We start from the raw sequence: 23,931 nt of genomic DNA on the forward strand, positions 1-23,931 counted from the left end.
TTCTCTTTACTCGCAGCCTATGTAGGACACACAGTTGTCCTCAATGTGTAGAAAAAGAATAGAAGGTAGAGCTGAGACAGAACTCTTGGATCTGTTCTATTGCTCCCATGGAAAGGAGAAAAGGTGAAATGGCAGAGGATCTCAAACACTTTAGCTTCACTCAGAAGGACTGCAGAGGGAGCCATTGATTCCAAGAGCAGGAATCAAAGGAAGCGCACTCCACACCTGTTTCTCCTGGCAAGCAATGGAGAAAGCTTCAAGATTCTGGCAGCTGGAAGCAGGAACCAGAAATAGACCCTGAAACAGCAGGGGAGGAATTCAACAGAAAACTTTTTTTAAAACAAACTGCCAGTTGTTGAACTGTATTTTATTATTTCAAAGCCTTTTTCTCTAAAGATCCAGGCACCTGTGAACATCCGGATTTCAACACAAACTAATACATTAAGTGTTCTAAATAATAAGAGAATCCGTTTCATTTAAGAAAATCTATTCAGACACTCAATAATTAACTTTTAGAAAAGGAAATTTATAATGAGCTTCAATGCAATAAACTATTATATATTTTTTGTCCAGAAGTACACCTGTTGCTACCGTTTCATACTACTCTTTCTAAAAATATCTTCAATGAGACCCTAATGGTTTTGATTAATGAGTAAACTTTATCTCTTAGATAAAAGTCAACAACACTCTGAAGGGCCAGAAGGTTTCAAGGGCAAAAGCCTCATCTTTCCTGAATCCCAGTGTCAGAAAGCACATTTTCCTAACAAGATTCAATGCTTGCATTAGCTAACCCAGTCCACCAAAGATGAACTGAGTTTAAGAGAATCCAAGCATTTTCTCAGAAAAAAAAAAATAGGTATTTGCGAGAAATCCTTTACATATTATAAAAAGTTATTCATTTTAAATTGTCTTTTTTTCTTCACCAGTACAAAAAAACGCACTAAAGCAACTTCAGAGAGCTGCTATCACCACCTTTCCATAGTCCTTTTTCCAATTTAAAACCAAAACAAGCAATCCCCCCAAACAAATAAAACAGCAACAAAAATCGGCCAACAAAACCCCAAACCAACCAACACAACAATTAAAAATCCCCAAACAAAAAAAAAAAAAAAAAAAAAAAAAAAAAAAAAACCCCAAATGGACTTCAGCCAGCCAGGAGATGAAGACTAAACTTTTCACTGGCTAGCATCTCAAGCAGACACAACACCAAAGCCTTATCTGGCACAAGACCAGACACCCTGGTGGGGACCATCCAAGGTCAATGCAGCTTTCTGCAGGTTGTGGCCATTTACTTCCCATGCCCAGCTTAAGACTGACAAATCTGATGTTTTGTCACAACTGTTGCTTTTAACACCAATGTCCCAACCAATCAACAGCAGCATCAACACTACTGTAAACAGGCCATCAGCACTTACTTTGTCTCACTAATAGTTATTTTAAGGAGAGTTGCACAACCCAGTCCTCGAAATCCAAGCAATTAGTCACTAGTCACTATTGCTAACAGTGGTGGAAGCTGTGTTATAAAAAAAGAATCTCAGAGACCATTTGAAGTCTGACAGAAATGTAATCACTACTACAAATGAAAGGAAAGCTGAGTCACCTCTTTGCCTGGCTTCATTATAAGCACTTCGGAGAAACTGCATTGGGGAAAACTTTACTCACTAGGAACAGATTAATTAAATTTTTAATTTCTTGTAATAAAAATGCAATTTATCTGCTAACACTTCAATAATTTTTTAGAAATAAACTAGCATTTCAAAATATGTATATAATAGCACAAATTGTTTAGCAAAATTTGTCTCAAAATACACTTCTTAGATTAAATCTTAATTTCAATACACAAATGAAAGCATTAAAAAAACCCTTAGATTCTGTGATTTAAACTTAAAAGAATATAGAAAAAAAGCTCCTAAAATGAGAAAGTACCAAGCTTTTTTTTGAATCACACAGAGGAAAGTCTTAAGGACAAGGTATGCATGAAATAGTGGTTGAATTTTTGATCTCTTTCAGGATTTTGTTGTATTGCGCAGCATTGTGATGTAACTAAGTTTTCACTTGAACCTACTTCTATTTTTTTCCCTCAATTTTCCCAAAGCATAGTCTTGATATAGAAAAATCACCACCAAAATATATGAACCATCTCCTAGCCCACTCAGTAGCTTTTTGAAGCTTTTCAGCAGCATCTAGATGGAGCATTTCAATGTTATTACCATCACATGGTCCTGACTGGTTTTCTGTTAGTTACAGAAGGGAAAACTTAGTACCATAATCCCCCTGCTAAATCACACTTCATATTCAGTGCTCCCTGCTAATAATTTTGAATGCTAACACACTTAGACCACAGCAATTACCTTCAAAAGTTACTAATCTGCTACTGGTGTTTGTTATACGCAGCTTAATGATACTTTAAGACTGACTGACTGAAACATTACATTAACTAGAAGAAATGCCAACATGTTAACATACACCATTATTAAAACATGCATCATCCGTACAGAACAGCAGGACAGATTGTCAGTAGGAACTCAACTCATGGAACTCAGAATATGTCATTTACGCTACAGCTAAACAAGCACAAAAGATGCAGCAGTGGTTAAAGACCAGAGGTTTTGCTTTCAGTTTCAGCTGACCAATTAGTCACTAAGTACAGTAATTTCACGAATACAAGCCGCACCAATTTGACCAAAATTTTGGTGGAAACCCGGAAGTGCGGCTAATATTCCGGGGCGGCTAATCTATTAACAAAATTCTAAAAGCTGCCAACACGGAAGTGAGAGCCCGCGGCAGCCCCAAGCCAAGCTGGAGCCCGGCCGGCCCCGGCTGAGGTGGGAAAGCCTGGCAGAGGCGGGGCCAGCAGTGTCGGGGGCGGGCGGCAGAGCCTGAGCCAGCAGGGCGGGGGAGCCCGGGAGAACTGGGGCTAGCAGCGCAGGGGAGCATGGCAGAAGCAGGAAGGCCGGCGGGTGGGGCTGCCTGGCAGCGGGGGAAGCCCAGCATAATCGGGGCCAGCAGCGTGGGGGAGCCCGGCGGTGCGGGGGCCTGCAGTGCCGGCCAGGGCGAGGAAACGCGGCGGCGGTGCAGACGGGAGGGGGCGGCCGGCGAGCCTGGCGGCGGCGGCAGCAGCCCTGCCGGCGGGGTGAGCGAAAGCGGCGCTCGCGAAAGCGCCGCCGCGAGCCGCGAGCCGCGAGCCGCGAACCGCGAGCCGCGAACCGCGAGCCGCGAGCCGCGAGCCGCGAGCCGCGAGCCGCGAAAGCGCCGCCGCGAACCGCGAGCCGTGAACCGCGAGCCGCGAAAGCGCCGCCGCGAACCGCGAGCCGCGAATCGCGAGCCGCGAACCGCGAGCCGCGAAAGCGCCGCCGCGAACCGCGAGCCGCGAACCGCGAGCCGCGAAAGCGCCACCGCGAGCCGCGAACCGCGAACCGCGAGCCGCGAGCCGCGAACCGCGAGCCGCGAACCGCGAGCCGCGAACCGCGAGCCGCGAGCCGCGAGCCGCGCACCGCGAGCCGCGAAAGCGCCGCCGCGAGCCGCGAACCGCGAGCCGCGAAAGCGCCGCCGCGAGCCGCGAACCGCGAGCCGCGAAAGCGCCGCCGCGAGCCGCGAACCGCGAGCCGCGAAAGCGCCGCCGCGAGCCGCGAGCCGCGAGCCGCGAGCCGCGAGCCGCGAGCCGCGAACCGCGAGCCGCGAACCGCGAGCCGCGAACCGCGAGCCGCGAACCGCGAGCCGCGAACCGCGAGCCGCGAGCCGCGAACCGCGAGCCGCGAGCCGCGAACCGCGAGCCGCGAAAGCGCCGCCGCGAGCCGCGAACCGCGAGCCGCGAAAGCGCCGCCGCGAGCCGCGAACCGCGAGCCGCGAAAGCGCCGCCGCGAGCCGCGAGCCGCGAGCCGCGAGCCGCGAGCCGCGAGCCGCGAACCGCGAGCCGCGAACCGCGAGCCGCGAGCCGCGAGCCGCGAACCGCGAAAGCGCCACCGCGAGCCGCGAACCGCGAACCGCGAGCCGCGAGCCGCGAACCGCGAGCCGCGAACCGCGAGCCGCGAACCGCGAGCCGCGAGCCGCGAGCCGCGAACCGCGAGCCGCGAAAGCGCCGCCGCGAGCCGCGCACCGCGAGCCGCGAAAGCGCCGCCGCGAGCCGCGAACCGCGAGCCGCGAAAGCGCCGCCGCGAGCCGCGAGCCGCGAAAGCGCCGCCGCGAGCCGCGAACCGCGAGCCGCGAAAGCGCCGCCGCGAGCCGCGAACCGCGAACCGCGAGCCGCGAGCCGCGAACCGCGAGCCGCGAGCCGCGAACCGCGAGCCGCGAGCCGCGAGCCGCGAGCCGCGAGCCGCGAACCGCGAACCGCGAGCCGCGAACCGCGAGCCGCGAACCGCGAGCCGCGAACCGCGAGCCGCGAAAGCGCCGCGGGGCGGGCGCGGCGCGGGGCGAGCGAAAGCGGCAGCGGGGCGGACGGCGAGCCCGGCGGCGGCAGCCCTGCCAGCCGGGCGAGCGAACGCGGCAGCGGGGCGGTGCTGACGGGAGAGGGGGGCCAGCGAGCCCGGCGGCGGCGGCGGCAGCACCACCCGGCCAGCCCCGCCGAGCCGTGGCGCTGAGCTGGGCCACCCGGCCCCGTCGGCAACCATGAGCGGGCCGAGCCTGCCTGGCCCCGCCCCGAGCCAGTAAAGCCCGCTATGCCGCGATCCTCTTACTAATTGGCCAATTTGTGAAAGCTGCGCACGGATTCTCGCGACGAACGAAAGTGCGGCTAATATTCGGGGTGCGGCTTATCTATTGACAAAGACAGCAACATTGTCGAGGCACCGGGGGTGCGGCTTATAATCCGTGCGGCTTGTATTCGTGAAACTACTGTAATTGCAGAAATAACCTATGGCTCACTTTCTATGTAATATTTAAAATGTTTGTTAGCTAATATTCTGTGAAATACCCAGCAGCTTAGCATGAATTCTCTGCTAAGCTTGAACAGTTTTATAAACATCATGAAAACAACAGTCACACTTTGGAAATGCTAAAAAGGCTGGGATCCCAGTCACATTTCATATCGTACAAATACAAAGTTTTACTTAATAAAAAAATTAGTATTATTTTAGTGTATTACTAAGCTTCTAAGTACAGTAATTTCACGATTATAAGCCGCACCATTTTGACTAAAATTTGGTCCAAACCCAGAAGTGCAGTTTATAATCAGGTGCGGCTTCTATACGGACAAAGAATGAAAAGTTGCTGTTTAGTTTGGAGGACAGGTGTCTGCTGAGAAAGGCAGGAACTAATCTTTGAAATGGAGAATGTAAACCCCCCCCCCTCCAAATTATTATAATTTTGAAATCAAGGGGCTTTCAGGCAAAGATATGGGAATTGGGAATAACTGTTCTTTTCTAGGGAAATTAAAATAGGAAGACAATACTACAAAGAAACAAACTCCAAACCCTGACAAAGTCAGAGTACAACCTGACACCCCATCAGGCAGGGTGTTGGTAGCAGTCCCATTAAATGGTGGCTGCATCCTCCTGCAGTGACAGATGTGGCTCAGATGGAGCAGTGCTCCTGTACAAGGCGCAGTTTCCCTCTAAAGGTCCAGTGGTGATGTGGAGAAATCCGGTTTTCCTCTGGAGTCCAGTGGAGAAAGGGACTCCCTTAGTGTCCCAAAACCTCTGTTTTTACCTTGGTAAGAAATGTTGGGCTCTTTCGCCTGGCTGGAGCAACTTCCAATGGGATGTAGTAATTTTATCAGTCCCACAGTGGGACTCAATGGACCATTAGCAGAAAACTACTCGCTGGAGGAAGGATGGGTTGTGAAAAGATAAAGAACAATGCCCTGCCTGGTTTCAATGGATGGCCCATTAGCAGAGTATCTCCCGTGGAGATAAGGATCACTGTCCCCACCCTCAATAGATGGTGATAGAATAGATACCTTTTATCACACTCTGTATTATAACCCAAGACAGTTGCCGACACCCAGACACGCGGCTTATAATAGTGAAATTACTAATACAATAGCGTGTCTCTGCATATATATATATGTATATGTAAAAAAATAAAATAATTAATATAAATCTTGCTCTGAAAGGAATTTAAACCACCTAGTTGTTTGCAGCAAGATACAGTTTTACGTCAGCCACTGAAGATGTTAAAATCACTCGAGTCATGGCATGACAGGATATCCAGAAATACCACCTGAAAACTTCAACTCTGAAGCTGCCAAGGCGGCTTTGAATAATAATTCAACCATCCCAGACACAAAAAACAAATAAAGGGTTCTGAATTTAAGCAAAAGTGCTTTCCTTTTCCTGCTCCACTGTTGACAACCCATTTTTTAGTGTGCTACATCCATACACTCCATCTGTTTTGCAGTGTACATAGTATGGATGAATCCCAGAAAAACATTAATTTAGAAAGACAAAAAAATTCCCCTATTTTATTTAATTAACCTTTTATATTATTCTTCAGCTAAAGAGCAGAGGCATTTCACAAGCCACAAATTCTTGCTAACTTTGGCTACTCTGGTTACCTTTTACACTTTCATAACAAAATGTTTACACCTTCCATATAGTGGATACATCTGACCCTAAAGCCCTTGAACAGTTCACCCCCACGAGTACTTTCAGAAGCCACTTGTACACAGTGACTATTTAGCCAACTCACTTTACATTTACATTTCAGTTTACTATTTATGGTGCAGACACAGATGAACGAGTTGTAGCAGTTTAAACTGACATCTGTAAGTGGCTGATATTCAGATATACACATTGTTAACCACTTGACACAGAAAAGAGAAAGTATTAACTTTCTCCCACTTGGATTTGGAAATCTAGATGATGTATTGCCACAAAAGGACAACAGGCATGAACTGCTAAAAGAATTTTCAAAGGCTTAAGAAAACAGATGATAATCAGAACTACAGAAAACTAAATTACACTTCTGCACTACATATTCAATCACCTTCTCTGCCACAAATACTGTGTACAGCTGTTTGTTAGGAATGACTGAAAGTGACTTAAACCAGACACACACAAATTGATGCTTAAGTTATTCTACCTTAAGATCAGACAGGCAAGCAATAGAAAGAAGAACTTTCTTTTCTGTGTGCACAGAAATCTGTTATGTGGATTCTAAACACATAGAAACTGTCAGTGGCCCAGAAAGTTCCTCAACAGCTGGAGGTTGAGAACAAATATGTTATATATATATATCTAAAGCCTGCCTTGGGTCTGTATTAAGCATCCACTTTTGACCACTGTCAAAAAGGAGAAGGAATACAGGCTATCCACACCCACCGTACACAGCTGCTTTCCAGTTTCTCCAGTTACCAGAACGCAAATCCAAACTCATTTTAGTCGCAGGGGAGCCACTGACACTGCTGTTTGCTTGTAAATTGCTAAATTTCTCTACATTTATCAAGATTATTAAAAAGATTAGCTATCTGACAGACCACCAAACCATTAAAATACGCACTCATCTCTGGAGTAGAGTCTGGGGCTGTTCTACAACTTGCCCTCACAAAAACTCCAAGAAACCTTTAGATGCCATGGGAATAATTTATTTCTCTGGAAATTACATGTGGAAATTGTATCTGTTGAAATCAACCAATATTATTCGACGTACCCCTAAGTATTTCTTACCCTAATTCCCACACTACTGTGTCTCTAGAGAACTACTACATTCTCCCCTCTTATGATACACCCTCTTGCCTACTGCTCAAATGCTTCAGTGATTTAAATAAGTGCCAGTAAAAGCTGACATGCTTTTAGTGTTGCTTTTACCCTTCAGGGGAACTGATATCACACAATATGTTTTTCCAGAGTTCCAGTTCCATTTAACTATGTCCTTAGTTGTCCACTCGCCCTTTTATGTACTGGAATGATGAAGACCATCTAGACTACTATTTTTCACTACTATCATTACAAGATTAACAGCCCACACTCTTCTCATCAAACCTCATATGCACATGTTCCACACCCAATGAATCAATGAATGAAAAAAAAATTCTGAAGAAGAAAAAAAAAAAAAAAAAGAAAAAAATTCATACCCATCTAGTTCACAAAATGAAAAGGAAATAGTCCTTGTAGGGTCATGCAAATGTACAAAGTCTTGCAAATGCATCAAATCAACAAGACCAATTAATTTTACAGCTTTCAATGACTCAGCCAAACTAATATTCTACAAATTATTTCTAAAGTAAATCTAACTTTTTTTTGGTTTTTTTTTTAAGTAGGTAGAGTGAGCTTTAATGCCCTGGCTCAATTTTCTCCCCAAATAACTATCCCCCTTGAGTCTGCCATAAGATAGGAAAATTGAAAACACTTATCAATACTTCCACACCTATATGACTTCATATAAAATAACCAATTATAAAGAACTGTCACAATTCACATGGACTACAACCACTGCCAACAATTCTGTAAAGTCAATACCAAATGGAAAGAGTCCAATGGCAAAATTCTGAAAAGGCAGAAACCTCTCAAATTGTGTGCCAATAGTACACCTGCATGAGAAGAGACACTTCGTAAGCAAAGCCACTAATCAATTTCCCTGTCATTCATATCACAGTGGAAGTATACCACATAAGGTCTCAAATGAGAATAATTTTTTCAATCTCTAAGCAAACAGTTGCTTTTATGTCTGCTTTGCAAAGTATTATAAACTGCTGTAATCAACTGAAGAAGAGAGGCTAGTTGGTTGAGAAAAAAACTAATGAGAAAATATCTACAAAAAAAGAAAGAACCTTTAAAAGAACGGAAAAGATGAGTTTTTAAATGCAATGTTTTTTCAAGACTGAAGGTTTTTTTCCTTTAGAAATGAGACACATATTCACTGCAGTGACATGCCACACCAGTACACTTCCTCCACACGAACTGTACATAAGAAAATACAGGATCAAAGAATGTATGGTGACAGTTCTTACAGATCTCAAAGTCACCTTGGCACGTGATGACATTTTCCAAGAGAAAGAAAATACATCATTGTGTTAACCTTTTCTTTTGTGATTCAAAAGCACTTCAGGGTATTTTGAGATTAGAAAACAGAGAGTCATCTTTCAGTTCAGCATCTATATTTTAGCAGTCTTCACTACGGATAAGTAGGTTTCAAATGAGCAATCCATCTTGCCTCTATAGAAAACACTACACCCAACTGGTAGAATCCTGAACTTGATCCTGAATTTCTTTTAAAATGTCCAAGTAACTAGGCTATCAACAGCCTAGCTATTTCAGTCCAATAGTTCAAGCAGTACTGTCTAACTCCATGTTCTTTTTTGCAAAGTCCTCAACAATTTTACCTTATTTATATCTGCCTTTTAATAGTGAACCCTGATAACATGCTGTACTGGTTTCGGCTGGGATTGAGCTACATAGAGGACAGTGCTTTGGATTTGTGCTGGAAGCAGTGCTGATAACAGAGATGTTTCAGTTACTGCTTAGCAGGGCTCACACAGCATTAAGGCTTCTTCACACCACCCCACCAGCGAGCAGGCCAGGGGTACATAAGCAAGGAGGGGACACAGCTGACCCCAAATGTCCAGAGGGATACTCTACACTACATGGCACCATGCTCAGCATGAAAATTGAGGGAGTGAGGGTATGTGTGGATGTTGGCTCAGAGACTGGTTGAGCATCAATTGTTCGGCAGCAAGCAATTCCTTTTCCTTTTGCATCACTTATTCTTTCACAGGTTTTTTCTTCCCCTCTTTGCTGTTGGTTTGGGGTTTTTTGTCCCAAATTATTACCCCACTTTTATCTCAATCCACATATTTTCTGACTTCCACCCTTGCAATTCTACGCCTCCATCTCACTGCAGGGGCAGGAGTGGATGAGCAGCAGAATGGTGCTTAGTTGCCAGCTAGGGTTAGACCCCATACCATAATTATAGCTCTTTGTTACAATGCCTTGAAATTGTGAAATTTGAGGTTATAAACTCACAAGAAGGTTTGTTTGAGTTTTCTTCCCCATGTAGAAAGGTCCAACTGTGTACAGTTTTGTAAGAAAGTATTTTAGGTTCTTTTCCTGGCTACAGTGTTGAAGTTCCAGAGAGAAAATAACCTAAAATGTCTGCTCCCCTTGACTATGTTAATTTCTACTTAAAACAAGAGGACTATGTCATAATACTTTTGCAAGCTTTCATAACATGTAATTAAAAGGAGTTTTAAGTAAATTAATTCCTTACTGAGAGGTTAATGGATTTTTTAAAATACATGATATGCAAATATTTTGGGTTTGAAATTATTCTCCTAAGGAGTTGTAGCATTTTCAGATTAACAAAAGCTAGCAGAGCATAGAGATGACATCAGTTTCTCTTGTGAAAAATTATTAGTCCACCTAGTTCTTAAGCTGCTACACTTTGGAAGAAGCATAAACTGTCCTCTTGGGCAAAATACCTCTCTACTTTTCAAAGACTATACAAGAAACTTAATACAAAGACTCCAGGAACTTCGTATAGTTGTAAGTCAGCACTACAAAGAGAATAGCTGCTCCTACAATTCATGTTCCAGAAAAATAATGGAAATACACCCTGTATATTAGGGCACAGAAATGCTGGAAGCTTCACAAGTAACTCAGTGGACATTAAAAATGAAATAACAAAATAAAAAACCCCAAAGCCCACTGTCCTAGAACCAGTGGAGAAGTAACGGGCATGTGAAAAACTGAAACTTACTCAGAACTGTCAGGTACTCACAAGAAAGTACACTGAGGTTGAAAGCCTCTTGTAACAAGCCAAAATTTTCCAAGAGTGAAGGGATTCATACTGCAGGGCGCCATCATCTGAAAGCACCATGTACCAGGCCAGTACTAGACTGGAAAACATTTTTTATAATTACAGTCACAAAGCATACTTCTCATTTTATTACTGTAGAGGCCTGAATGTTTTTAAATTATTTAGTTCTGTCTGAATAGAACCCCAGTTCTGTATCACTAAGTAGGATTATGAGCCCCGGAGACACAGACATCAAGGTTTTGGATGCTTCAAGTTTAATTGCTTAACTAAGGTTGGTTTTTTTCATTATATTAATTCTAAATCCTACAAAATGAAAGCATCAGCCTAACTTCTGCACTATTGTCATCATTACACAATATCCACACCAGGAATTGAGCACACTTTACCCATAAATGCAGTCAGGGGAACATTCCTGTTTTTAGGAAAGGGAACTCCTAACAACATTTCCTTGTTAATTTTAAGATTCTGTTTATAAATACAAAAAAATCTTAACATAGGCTTGTGTTCCATTATTCTCAACATGTATGAAGTAAAAGCAAGTGTTTAGGTACTTGAGTTACATAATTTTTAACCTTTTTATCATCTGTGTGAGTGCTTCATGACAAAAAAACCCCAAAACAACAAAACCAAACACCGCAACAAAACCACAGCCAGTAGCAACAAAGTCCTGAAGAGTGATTTAAATAGAAAGCAAGTGCTAGCTCACAATTAGACACCAAGAGGCAAGAAAAGTAAGAATTAACCAGATTGAGAACAGGCAGTATTCAATAATGTAAGGGAGAGATTCACATTTACAGATATGAACAGCGTAGCAACTTAAAATAAGGATTAACAGGTGGCCTCAAGACAGCTCTAAGTGGCACTGGACAGTGAGACTGAAAAACAGGATAAGCCTCAGTGTCTATGTCACTGGTTTTGAAAGAGCCTATGAAAAAGTAGTTTAATTCCTGGCTACCAATTCAGTTCAGTAATTATTTCTACAAATACTAATGAAAACTTTGAATAAAATTACATTTACCTAATACCATACAATACAGAATCTTTCCTCTTTACCTGTTCTTATTAAGAATTGAGTGTTATTAGACATCCTTTGTAGTCACATTTTTAATCAAAATTTTGTGTACCTAGGTTCTTAGTATACAAAATATTAAAATAGCAGAACTTTCCCTTTTACAACACTGAAGCAAAACCACAAATCATAAATACCTTTCTACAAATTACTTAAGTCAAAGTCCCTCACTCACTCTGAATTCAGAGGCTTTTACTCTGAGGCATGAAGGAACAACTAGGAGGAGTGCAGGAAATTCTACATTTAACATGAGCATTTTTTGATAAATAAGTTTTCTGCATAAGCTCAAAACTCCTGCCAAGATTTAAAGAAATCTGAAAATACTTCAAATCAGGCATAAAATTTCAGCTTCCTCTTGCAATATTTTACAGCAAAGGAACAACTGACAAACCAAGTTTAAGTACTGTCTGTGCAGTAATCCTTAACTGATGGATCAAAACAGTTGAAATCGGTCATAAACAGGAAGTTCAGTACTTGTTGATATTGTCAGGGTACCAAGGTTGTTAATGGAAAAAGCCTAGTAATTGTTAGTAGCTAATTAGCTACCATAAAATATAATTTAAAATTAAAATAATAATTCAAATAATAGTAAAGGGTGCAGGGAACTAGGCAGGAACACTGGTTTTATTTTTCTCCTGGTGCAAAGGAGAGGTAGCAGAAGATTTCACTTTGATATCAAGGAACCAAAATGACTCAGTGCTTCCTGCCTCTCACTAGTAGCTCTAGCAAACGTGACTGGGGAGAACGTCTTGAGGGTCTTGCTTGGATTCCCAGTTCTGAAGAGATCAATCCTACAAAATTCCCTCAATTGTACCCCACTGGTGAGCCTTTGCCACCTCATGGTGGTATTCAAAGGTTGGACTCAATGATCTCGGAGGTCTTTTCCAACTTGAATGATAGAATTTTTTTTTTTTTTTTTTTTGAAAGGAAGGAGAGAGACCCTGAAAAGCCAGAAACCAGACAGCCCACCCCAAACTGTTCTAAAAAGTGAAAGGATACTTCACTGTATGACACTTACTAGCAGATAATTTGGATAAAATAGACTGGATATTATTATCAAATAAGACTGCCACAAAACTAAATTAATTTTTAAAACCCATATGCTCATTTGAAAAAAACAATTTCTGCACAGGTTGCTTCCCCTCTATAGTATGAACATTAAGTAATTACTGGAATCAAGAGCCTGCTATTGACATGTGCCAGTGTCTTTACCATGTTGATGCTATTTTAAAGAAAGTTTATGCAAAACTGAGAACATGAGCACAACTCAACAACCACAATATTAAAAAATTACATGACTAATAAAAATGTATACATTAACAACAGTGGTACAAATAAACAGTGAAGTGAGAACTGAGTCCATCAGTATCCTTCCTTAAGCTTAATTTCCAATGAGTTGCCACTGAGTTTGTCACTCATTTCAAGAGTGGCAAATGCAAGCATGAAAGCTGACTTTACAACTGTCTCACCACGTCGTTAGGAGTCAAGCAAGAACATAATTCTTCATGATGTCTGACTGCAGGGTTAAAATTTTCTGATCATACCTTACATAGCGTTAATTAGTTTGAAGGCCATAAATATTTAATCTTTAAAGTGACTTGCTCAGCTCTACATAAGGCACAATATCTTTTATTCTTAAAAACCAGAGGAAATCTCCTTTTATCTTCAAGTCTTGACCAGGATGTCTCAAAACACTACACAGTCTAGGATGCCAGAAAATCTGAGACAGTTATAGAACCAAACCAGTTCACAAGCATACAGCATGACATATGATTTGTTTTCCACTCTATGATAGAGTCTGCATGTAAAACTTCTTAGGTTATTTTCAGTCTGGTACCGTAAAAAATTAATTCTTGCAGTACCTAAATCTTTATATTCTGATATTCATGGTATCTCTACAAAAGATGATTTTGGTCTCATCTCTTTCAGAATACTTCATTCAAGTATATCTCAGGTCTCCTGCCTGAAAAAGTTGGGAATGGGTGGGGAGGGATGGGGAAATCATCTGAGAAAAGGAAAAAACTGAACTACATTACTGAATATATACAAAAGGTATTTCATAGAAAAATGTATCTTCATGAAAATGGGTCACTAGATCATGTAAACATTTATAAATTAAGGGAATAATTTTAATGATACTAGGCAATATAGTGAAATATATTTTGCCTAAATTTTTCCAGGACAAACTTCATTACAGATACAAAACTCTCCTGAGACAAGCAAAGAGAATAATAATTTATAGATTGAAGAAACACTGTAGTGCTGTACATCACAGAATGGGGAGAAGGACTCGATGTAGTCATGACTTTTTTGCCTAATATATACTGATCCTATATAGTCCTTTATTAATAACACTGAATACCAGAGGCACAATTCCTGATCTCCCACATTCTCTACATAATTGTTTCAAAGCAATACTTCATACACATTTTGTATTCAAAGTCATTATAAAGAATTTGGTTTTAACTTCAAGCTCATTCAATTTTTGGAGCAGAGATACAAACTTCACTATTTTATCCAGAATTAAGTGTATGAAGGAAAAGCATACCCTTCATTGGAGGGAAGACAGCTACTTCAATCTACTTTCTGCCACACAGGCAAAAAAATGAAAGCTGTGTATCCATAAATATACACAGGCACCTGTTTGTATATACATAAATGTGTGTTCACACACACACAAAGATCCTCTCTGTGTGGTGAAAACAAGGCACCAATAACTATGCTAAAATCAGTCATTAATTGCATCATGATGTCTCCTCTCTCATGTCTACTCCCCACTGAAACCCATAATCACATCCTTGCCAAAAGAGGTGTTCAATAGCCTGGATTGCTGTAAGTACATCCACTGATACACTCTTGTTTTTCAGCACCTAATTTGGAGCCAACCTTCCTTCAAAGCTATTTAAACTCCTAAAGTACATGCAGCACAATTGCCAAGTCCTTTCTCTAATAATTACTTTCTAACTTGATGCTTACAGCTAAAAAAATGGTTTTTATTAGATCCTAAAACAATGAAAATATCTCTCCAAAGGTTTACCTAGGAAACAAATTTTAACTTAAGTCTTCAAGTTTTTCATTTCTCAGTCTGTCTCACACAAAGCTAAGAGCAATCTAACAATGACTTTTGTGAAATGTAGGGAGCATGTTTTAAATACAGATCAGTTGCAATGTTGACACTAACTCACTGAGTAGTCAGGACTATAAACTGTATTTATAAACCTACAAAAGTGTATGACAATGACTATGTCATTATGAAAACCAAAGTAATTCATGCCTTAACATTTGCATCTTCAGGAAGTAGGCAAAAAGCAGGATACAGCATTGCATTCAACAGAACACTTCACACACTCCTGTCCCAACAAGGTATGCTGAGAATTAGAGTGACCTTTAAAAGCAACACACAATCCAGTCTCACAACACAGCACATGCAGGCAAGTACAAGGAAACAAGAAGCAGCACACCTTTAATATAGGTCAGCCAGTAATCCACGGACACCAACACCTGCACTTAAGGGCCCACATGTCCAATTCCTTAAGTTAGTTCAGAGGGTGGGTGGGTAGGACAGAAAATCCTTCCAGTTTTCACAAATGAAATGCAATCAGGGTTAGTACTTTTTTTCCAAGTTTTCTCTTTCTTCCCTGGAAGTGTCTGAAAACATGTTCTAATCCTTAGCAGGTGGCAAAATCCCCTGTCTAAGGGTTTCTCAAAGCATAATTTTTTAAGTTTCTCCATGACAAAAACCAGTAAGTATCTACATGAAGGTATTAATTTAAAATACCACCAGTCAATGTTCACTCCCCGCTTCCCAATTTCAGCCAAATAAGATTTAGTTCCTCCAAAACACAGTGGTATTTACCTCACTGACCTTGGGACTGTCTTCCTCCAGTATTTCTCCCTCATCAGTTTGCATGGGAACAGGATCTGTGCAAAGCTCTGCAGAAATGCAAAATACTGCCTAAAAGACAAACAACAAAGATATATTTTAAAAACAATGATTTTTCTGCCTTTAACAATGTTACGTGAAACTGCAGTGCACATAAACAACAATTCTAGGCTACAACCTTTAATGCTACCATTCTGCGCATATTTGCTGAAATTATGTTTTACACAAACAAGAACTGTTATTCAGGATAAGACAAAACTACTTAATTTAAAGAAAAAAAAACCACTTAACAGGAATATACTTTCTTTTTAACTTTCAAGTGTCATTGCTGAGTATTTAATCTAACACTGATTTTACTCATTAAAGCCACAGTCAGCAAGGAACAATCTCACACACCAGAGCTGAGCAATTCTTTCTTACTAGGAAATAGCTTTTGTGCAAATATAAGCTTCAAAGACTCAGCTTACAGACAATCTCAAGGTTATTAGTTTGAAAAATAGTTAAGACTTCCAGTGATCTCACAGTACCTCTGAAGTCTTACTTTCAGGGTTTTTTCCTTGACTTCATTTAAAAAATAAATACATTCTAGAAGCTAAAGGGTTCAGGGAAAGTCATTCACCTTCAGGTTCGCATTTCCAATTGAACCCAGGTGAACAGATCCCAGTGTTTCCAATACTTAACACTACTAGATAACCTATTTTCAAGTTTGACAGTATTAGTGCAGCTCCTACTGAACAAAATCTGCACTCCAAATTCCATTCTTCACATTGCAAAGTAACTTACAGAAGGATGCAATACAATTAGGGAGACTTTGGTGTTTGAGATTAGAATGTCTTCTACTCCAGAGGATGATGCATCTTTCAGGGGTAATGGATCAAGTTAATCCATTTAAGAGATCAAATGCAACAGCATAAATTCATAGGGAATCTCTCACACTCAAAATGCAAGACATAAGCCACGACCAGATGCCTAGCATTCCAGGTATATGGAAAGCAGGGGCTCACACTGAGTACATCGAGTTAAGAATTCTCTTAAAGCCAAGAGTTGTTGGTTTTAACAGTAGTCCTCAAGATTATGTAACTCTTCAAGTGTACCAGCATTTAACATCCATTTCAAGTCTCTCTACTTCTGCACCTCAGCTAAAGAGTTGCTGACCGTCACCTTTACAGCAGCAATTCCAAGCCTGGAAACTGGCAAGAGAAAGCTTCTAAACAATGCACCACCTTCACTTCATTGTTGATGCCTGTTCAGAGTGTCGGGCCTTCTGCACTCCAACCTCCTCTGTTACATCGCACACAGGTAAAACAACATCTGTCATGGTTGACTCAAGCAGCAAAGAATATGTTCTATAAATATTTAGGGCCTGAAGCTACAAAATATTATACACAACTTAATAAACCTTACAACCAACGAGCCGTTGCATTTAGTACTAACACACATTCTAGTGGAACACACAAGAGCTGTAAAGACTTAGAGAGTAGCAATTTCCTTTTCTGGGAAAAGAAGGAATGAGGAGAAAAGCAAAATCTTATCCAAACCCTCACTTAAACATTCTGCCTTCAGCACATAATCAAAAATCAGAGGTATCAAATGCTAAGCACGACATCTATGCCAAGATCCTCCTGCCTATAATAAATGGTTTTTTGCTTTTTGTTCTGCACCCACAATGGAGGAGGCCAGGCTGGGCAGTCCCTGTCCATGGTACTTCTCTGCCATAATCAGTTTCTGAAACCCACCCTAGAACTTCCATAGTTGAGAATTTTGGATCATGATTTTGCAGTATTAAAGTCAAATAATTGGGAAGCTCCTCAGATTTTTGTTAGGCAGACAGTCTGATATCTAACAGCAAAAACAGCTTTGGCCAGAAGGATTCCTGTGGCACTTACCTGGCATGAAAGTCAGAAAGAGAAATAAGCAAGAATGAATTTGAGCCACAGAAGCATTAAAAAAAGCTTACGTACAAAACAAGACCAGAAAGGTCAGACAAAGAGTACTGCAAGGAGAAATCATTTTCCATTCAAAGTGCTGGAGGAACTCAAACATAAGCCTCTGAAAAACTGACTTGTTTTATCTTCTGAGATCCCTCACTACCAGAGGAATTGGCAGTATTTGACACCATTTTTATCTACTGCTCCTGGAAGAAGACAAAAAAAACTACCAACCAGTGTATCTCAAAGGAGGAGAGAAAAGGTCAGTAGAACTAGGAAATTTTAAAAAATGGAATGGCTACAAGTATAAAGAAAACTAAGCTCTTCCACAGACGACAGATTAAATACACTGGAACTATTCAGAACTCAGAGATTACAGTAGGCAGTTGAATGAATAAACTCTTTTCCTTCTCCATTGTATTTTGTCATAATTTCTATTTTCTCTCTTAATTTATCCTGTAATTATTATTTGCTTTAATTTAAAAAAAAATATTATGTCATTAGAGTGAACTCACTCACATGGAATGGTAAAAAAGTTAGAGTTCTAAAAGGCTCAGTAACTTCCTAGAAAACTTCACAAGGGAAAAAGAAAACCCACCAACAAAAATTTTTAGCCGGTACCCTAAGCCACAGACTACAAGAGGTTTTGCAAGAGGAAGTTTTGTTGAATACGATCCTTTTGTTGTTTGGTTTGGGTTACTTTACTGCATTTGCTTCTGGGTTCTTTCAGGAGACAAAACATCCTGCAATAAACTATGAGCCCAATTCAGTAATTCTGATGTTCTTTTGCATACGTGAATCATTGATTCCCTTAGCCACTGGCACAAAAATGCTGCACTGCAAGTTTATTTATTGCCAAAAGGAGACATTTCAAGATTCCTGAATCCATGGGACCTTCTCTCTGTGGTAGACTTTTGTAGCTGTCATTTATGACGGAGAGTGACTTCTCAGTCAACAGAGAGTGCTTATTGCCAGCACATGAAGAAACAACATAATTACTCCATGTTACTGATATCACCTCTTCAGCTCACCAGAGCACTGAAGGTGACACACGGGGTCATTTATGTTATACATGGAGGATGGACGGGAAGTAAGAATTTGTACTAGCATCCTACAGGATCAGGAAAATGTCAAAAGCCTATATGCATTTGTTTACTGATATTCAATACTTAATGTGACATGTCAGGTTCCTAGGTGATAAAAAATATAGACAGTCCATTTAGATTTTCAGATCCAACACCTATCAACAAAGTTAGGCCTGGAAAAGGTCAAAAGTAAGATAATCCTCCTCTTCTACCCTTGCATATATCCACCCAAACTACTTGGAATGTGACTGAAATCCCCCAATTTTTTATTCACCGGATAGCCTTCAGAACAATTAACTAACTTCAGCTGGAGTAAGGTAATGTAAATGAAGGTCTGACAAACAGCAATGCAGTGGTATGCCCACATATGATGTAGTAAATGCAAATCCAAACTTAGGAACAACTTTTATTTAACTCTTTAAAATGTAATCCAGCGAGAAGAATCTATTCTCATAGGTAAAAAAATTCATTAAAATAAACTGGCTGGACTTCTTACAAACTTCAATGCCTACTGCAATACTGTCCTGCCATTAAACAGTATGGTTTTAGGACAATATTTGGGACATTTTGATATTTACTCCTATTTTTGCTCCATCTCTTTCTGCAGCAAAGATGTACTCATTTTGTTTTCTGGGACCAGCAAGATGGATGCAGCTACCAGCCACTCAGAACAGCACAAAGTCCTTATGGGGGTATCATCTCTGCACTACTGCATTCTAACACACCCTGCAAGCAAAACCTGAACAAAATATCCATATACTTATAAATCCATGAAAACCAATACCAGTGAACAAGGTACCTTCTCTTGGTCTAATTTTCCCTCCACATGGAAAGGTCCACCATGAAAAATCACAAGGTCCTCAATAGCAAGAGAGCTGGAATTTCAGTAATTTCAAATTTGGTTTCATCAAACAAGCATTACTATGCACTTTGTCTAATTCAAGGGCCTTTTGTGCAGCAACCCTTTTTTTTAGATTGGCAGCAGGAATCAAATATGGACTAAAGAGAGAATCTGTTCTTCATTTGATAATGAAGAAAAAAAACCTACTTCAAGCTTCTAAGGAGTGCAGCTGTGAGAGAAACACTTATTAATGTAAAACCAATTGTGATTCCTTAAATTCCCAAGTCTAAATTGGATATGACCCACCAGAAATCCCCTGAAGGACACAAAGGCTGTGCCAACTGTCACCATTATACACATTAAGAGGAAACTGAAGGTAGGTCCCAAACTCCCTCACAAAGCAAAACAGGCACACGAGTGCTCTTCCAAGACAGTGATCCTGTATACGTGGCATACTTGAAACAAGAGCTGTTAGAACAAGGCACTACTTGACTAAACTGTGTCTTGAATGGGACTGTGCTTATTTGACACAATTGTATTGACACATGATCACTGTCACGTCTCTAGGTACAGACAAAATGTTCTTTTTTAATACATGATCCAGTCATACTGTATTTAATTGCTAAAGCATTGTTATACATTGAGTCCATTAAGAATGTACAAAAGCAACATCAAATTTAATGTGTAGAAGAACAGAATATTTTTGTCACTTTAAATTCACGTTGATCTGAAAGCAAGAGCATTCAGAAGATAAAAAACTGTCGACTATAACTTGATTGCTTATAGGAAATAATCACTTACCAATTCCACTGACTTAAAAAATCTCAACCTAAATTAACAAATTTTCAAAGGAAATGATACATCACGCATACCAACTTTAACTTACAGAAACAAATCACATCAGGCAGTAACAAACTTTGCATGCAAACCCACAGGAAATAGCACACTAGAAAGCACATGAAAACAGACACACATCCTACAGTATCTTAAGAACCAACATAGGCTATTGTTCTTCTCACCTCCAATTTTCAAGATCACAATACTGAGCTTGGGTTGATTTTTACCTTTGACAGTTTCCGAGGGCTGCCAAAGCCCACAAGGATCCGTCCTGGCTACATTCAGTGCAAAAACGAAACCCTAAAAGGAGACAAAAAAAAAATTTGAAACAATGACCAACTGTGCCCATTAGCAAATTAAAAACAAATATAAAAACAAAACTCAATTGTCTTCTTAAGCTCAGTAAACCTAGGTGCACAGAAGTGAAAGGAATAGGCTGCCATCACGAAAATATTTTCTTAAAATTCTCCCCACAACCTCGCATCCAAATCCGGGAAAACAGTAAACACTGGTAGCATGTTTTAGAGAATCTCCTACTGACTGTGAGATACAACAGAACAGTAGGAGGCTCTAGAAACAATTTCTATTCATAACTGGGTAAAACATGGGGTGAAACTGGTTTCTTCTACAAGAACCGAGAAAACACACACAAGTGTGTTTCCTTGCAGTCAAGGGAAGTGATTATGTAATCCTACAATAACTCCTGAATATGAAATATTAGGTGTAAAAATGAATCCCATATCTACCAATTGTCAGGTATTTAATCCTATTTCTAAAGAGTAACATAGCAGCACTGCAATGGTTAACAATCAAGCCCACTTCAAATCATACACAATCTGTCTTAGCCACAGCTAGTATTAAATACTTCAGTTTTGGTTTTGCAAAACATAACCAACCTGCAGGAATTAAAAGAAGTCCAGAACCACCAGCCTACCACTATACATCCAAGTTAACATCACTAAAATCTAAATTATTCCAGTTGCAATTATTCAGGTTTGTTGTAAGGGATGTGAACAAGTGTCATTTTTCTAAACTCACTGCATCATTTTGTTGGCTACTACTCCTTAATGTACGGCATTATTTAGGAACAAAGCATTCCTGTCATTGGACTAACGGCCATAAGCTGATTTTTTCTCCCCCGATCTTCTAGCATTAACTAAAAGCTTTCTGGGCATGATTTCCATTCAAACAATTTCTGACCAGAAAATACATTTGGTGATAAAAGGGAGTCTTAGTTGCCACTGTGGTTTACCTGTCCCATAGTGAGTAAATGTTTTACAGATGCAAACTTTAATTTTGAACTTGGTTGTGACTTTTGCTGTGGGGTGATTCTGATAAAGCAACCAAGAGCACACTTTGCTCAAAAGGCCTCAATCTGTCTTAAAATATCATCTTACAAAAATCAGCTGTTGATGTAAATAAACAAAAACATCACATACTCAATTAGGATATTGGGAAGTTGGCTTCAAGTCATTCACAGCTTCAGAACAACACAGAAATATTTCATGGTATTTCACCTACAGCACAGCAGCAGTGTAATAGTCATGATTTATTTAAGAAATACCCAGGACAACTCAGGTCTCAGTGATGGTAATTCTCCACTTCATTTTTCAAGGCTGAAGATGGAAACATAACTTGTAACCAATAATTTGGTGCTTGTGAAGAGAATTTGCCGCCTCTATTTCATATGGTTAAGAACAATCTCTTCACATTACTTAAGCAGAAGGAAATCCAGGAAGGATTAGTACTTCAAGGAAAAATGAACTAAAGATATCACTCTAAACAAAGCAGCTGGGAAGCATGGGAAAAGGTAGAAATCCTCTATCTCTCACCAAAAAAAATCCAGAGAAATATTCAGGAATGGCAGTCACATACCCCACAGAATCACTGTGCTGTTCTACAGCAAAACTTGACATGAGAAAGGGTGTTCATTATGTTTAATTCAGTGTTGGCTGCACAACTTCCTATTTTGTTCAGTATTAAATTCTTTGCACTGATGTTTTTCGTAACATATGGAAAACGTTTCAGCTGTTCATGTAGATATAAAACAAATACTTTTAACAAGATAAATAGCTGTAACTTGGAATAGATATCATATACATTAGTCTGCACTGTTCTTCTAAAGTAACATGAGAAGGACCATAAAGAAGTTAAAGACAACCTATATGAACAAAACAAGTCTCACTTCACAGCACTTAAGTATTTTTACATGAACAGCTCTAACATAAACCATTTCATAAAACAGAGTGTTCCTGAAGATGTCAGGGGGTTTAAAATGGATTACACAACACAATTGCTCAAGAAAATCCAATCATTAGTGAACTTATGGGTTTTTTCTCATCAAATAATGTCGCCCTTTTTGATTCATCATTAAGGGAGACATGAAACATGCAAAAGGATACTTCTCAAATCAAAATATTTTCAATTTAGAAAATCCTGGTTCTAGCCTTTGAGTCTAAAGACAGTCTCAAAACATAAAGGACAGAATACTTCACCTTTCCAGTGTTCCACACCATTTACATAAATAATATTTAAGGTGTCAAATGTTTCTCCTCCCCATAAAGGAAAAGGAAACTGAAAAGTTTACTTTAGAAAGTGTTTTGCTTGTATGTTCTTGACACTTTCTACTGTACAAAACAGTATAAACTCCACTTTTCTCCTCATACCGATTTTGCTTAAGAATCCATTAAAGGTTACAGTGAACATAAAAGGTATTTGTCCTCACCTTGCTACAGCAGTCTATTGTATGCTACATGCACTACACATCACTTCTCAACTGTAATCAAGATTACATCCCAACTATAACCCAGATTACATCCCAACTATAACCAGACAAAGGCTGCCAAGTGGTTAAGTTCTCCAAAGTCCTTTGTGCTTTGTTTCACTTCATCTTTTCACTATGACTGAAGCATATATACATACACATTTATGTGCATATACATATATAAGTGTGTAGATACAATATATGTAGGTAACAAAACACCCTCAAAATTATTTCTACTCTTCCTCTTCAAAACCTTCAACACTTTATACCACAATGTTTATGGAAACTGTCAAACTGAAGTTTTTGGGAGTACTGTGTCTTAAGTGAGCAACAGCATCTTCTCAACAGGCAGTATCCCAGTAAGAGTTGAGATACCTGGAGCAGCAAGGAATTAAAACACAGTGAATTGAGAATACCAGCTGCTTTTTACACTCCACATCAAAGTTTAACTCACTCAAGAGATTTGTTTTGCAAACTTGGAAACAAACAATCACTTAAAAAATAACAAAACAACATTCTTTTCAATTGTTCATCTCTGGTTCTATTAGGTTTTGCAAATTACCCATTTTCAGGCACAGAAAAGGGGTACTTCACACTGCTAATGCTGCCACTACTTGCTAACAGCAGCAATGCTCGGAATCCCAATGGCACAAAAGCATCCATTACCATAAGCATTACAACTACCATGGTATTTAATGGTGCCTCGGTGGCAAAAACGGCCCACAATCAACACGCTCAAAATGCCAGCAATCCACATATACCAGCATTCATTCCCAAGGATTCAGCACTGCTGGAGCTACACCAGTGCAACCAAGCATTTATTTCACAGAATTTG

At 40.4% G+C, this 23,931-nt stretch overlaps 1 protein-coding gene across 4 annotated transcripts in view; it reads right to left on the reverse strand.

Annotated features, from left to right (window-relative positions):
* Positions 1-23,931, reverse strand: part of TNRC6B (trinucleotide repeat containing adaptor 6B) — a 128,550-nt gene that overhangs the window by 95,419 nt on the left and 9,200 nt on the right. For 2 of the 4 annotated variants that reach the window (XM_033058363.1, XM_033058368.1), the window contains exons 2-3: positions 20,560-20,632; positions 15,615-15,713 (exon numbers count right to left, since the gene is read on the reverse strand). In XM_033058363.1, coding sequence (XP_032914254.1) covers positions 15,615-15,668 — 54 coding nt within the window. In that variant the 5' untranslated portion in view covers positions 15,669-15,713; positions 20,560-20,632. Of the gene's footprint in view, positions 1-15,614; positions 15,714-20,514; positions 20,633-23,931 lie in introns of all 4 variants that reach the window. The other 2 variants (XM_033058365.2, XM_033058364.2) reach the window with 2 other exon arrangements.

Source organism: Catharus ustulatus, chromosome 4 (assembly GCF_009819885.2).
Source record: "Catharus ustulatus isolate bCatUst1 chromosome 4, bCatUst1.pri.v2, whole genome shotgun sequence".
Classification (NCBI taxonomy): Eukaryota; Metazoa; Chordata; class Aves; order Passeriformes; family Turdidae; genus Catharus; species Catharus ustulatus.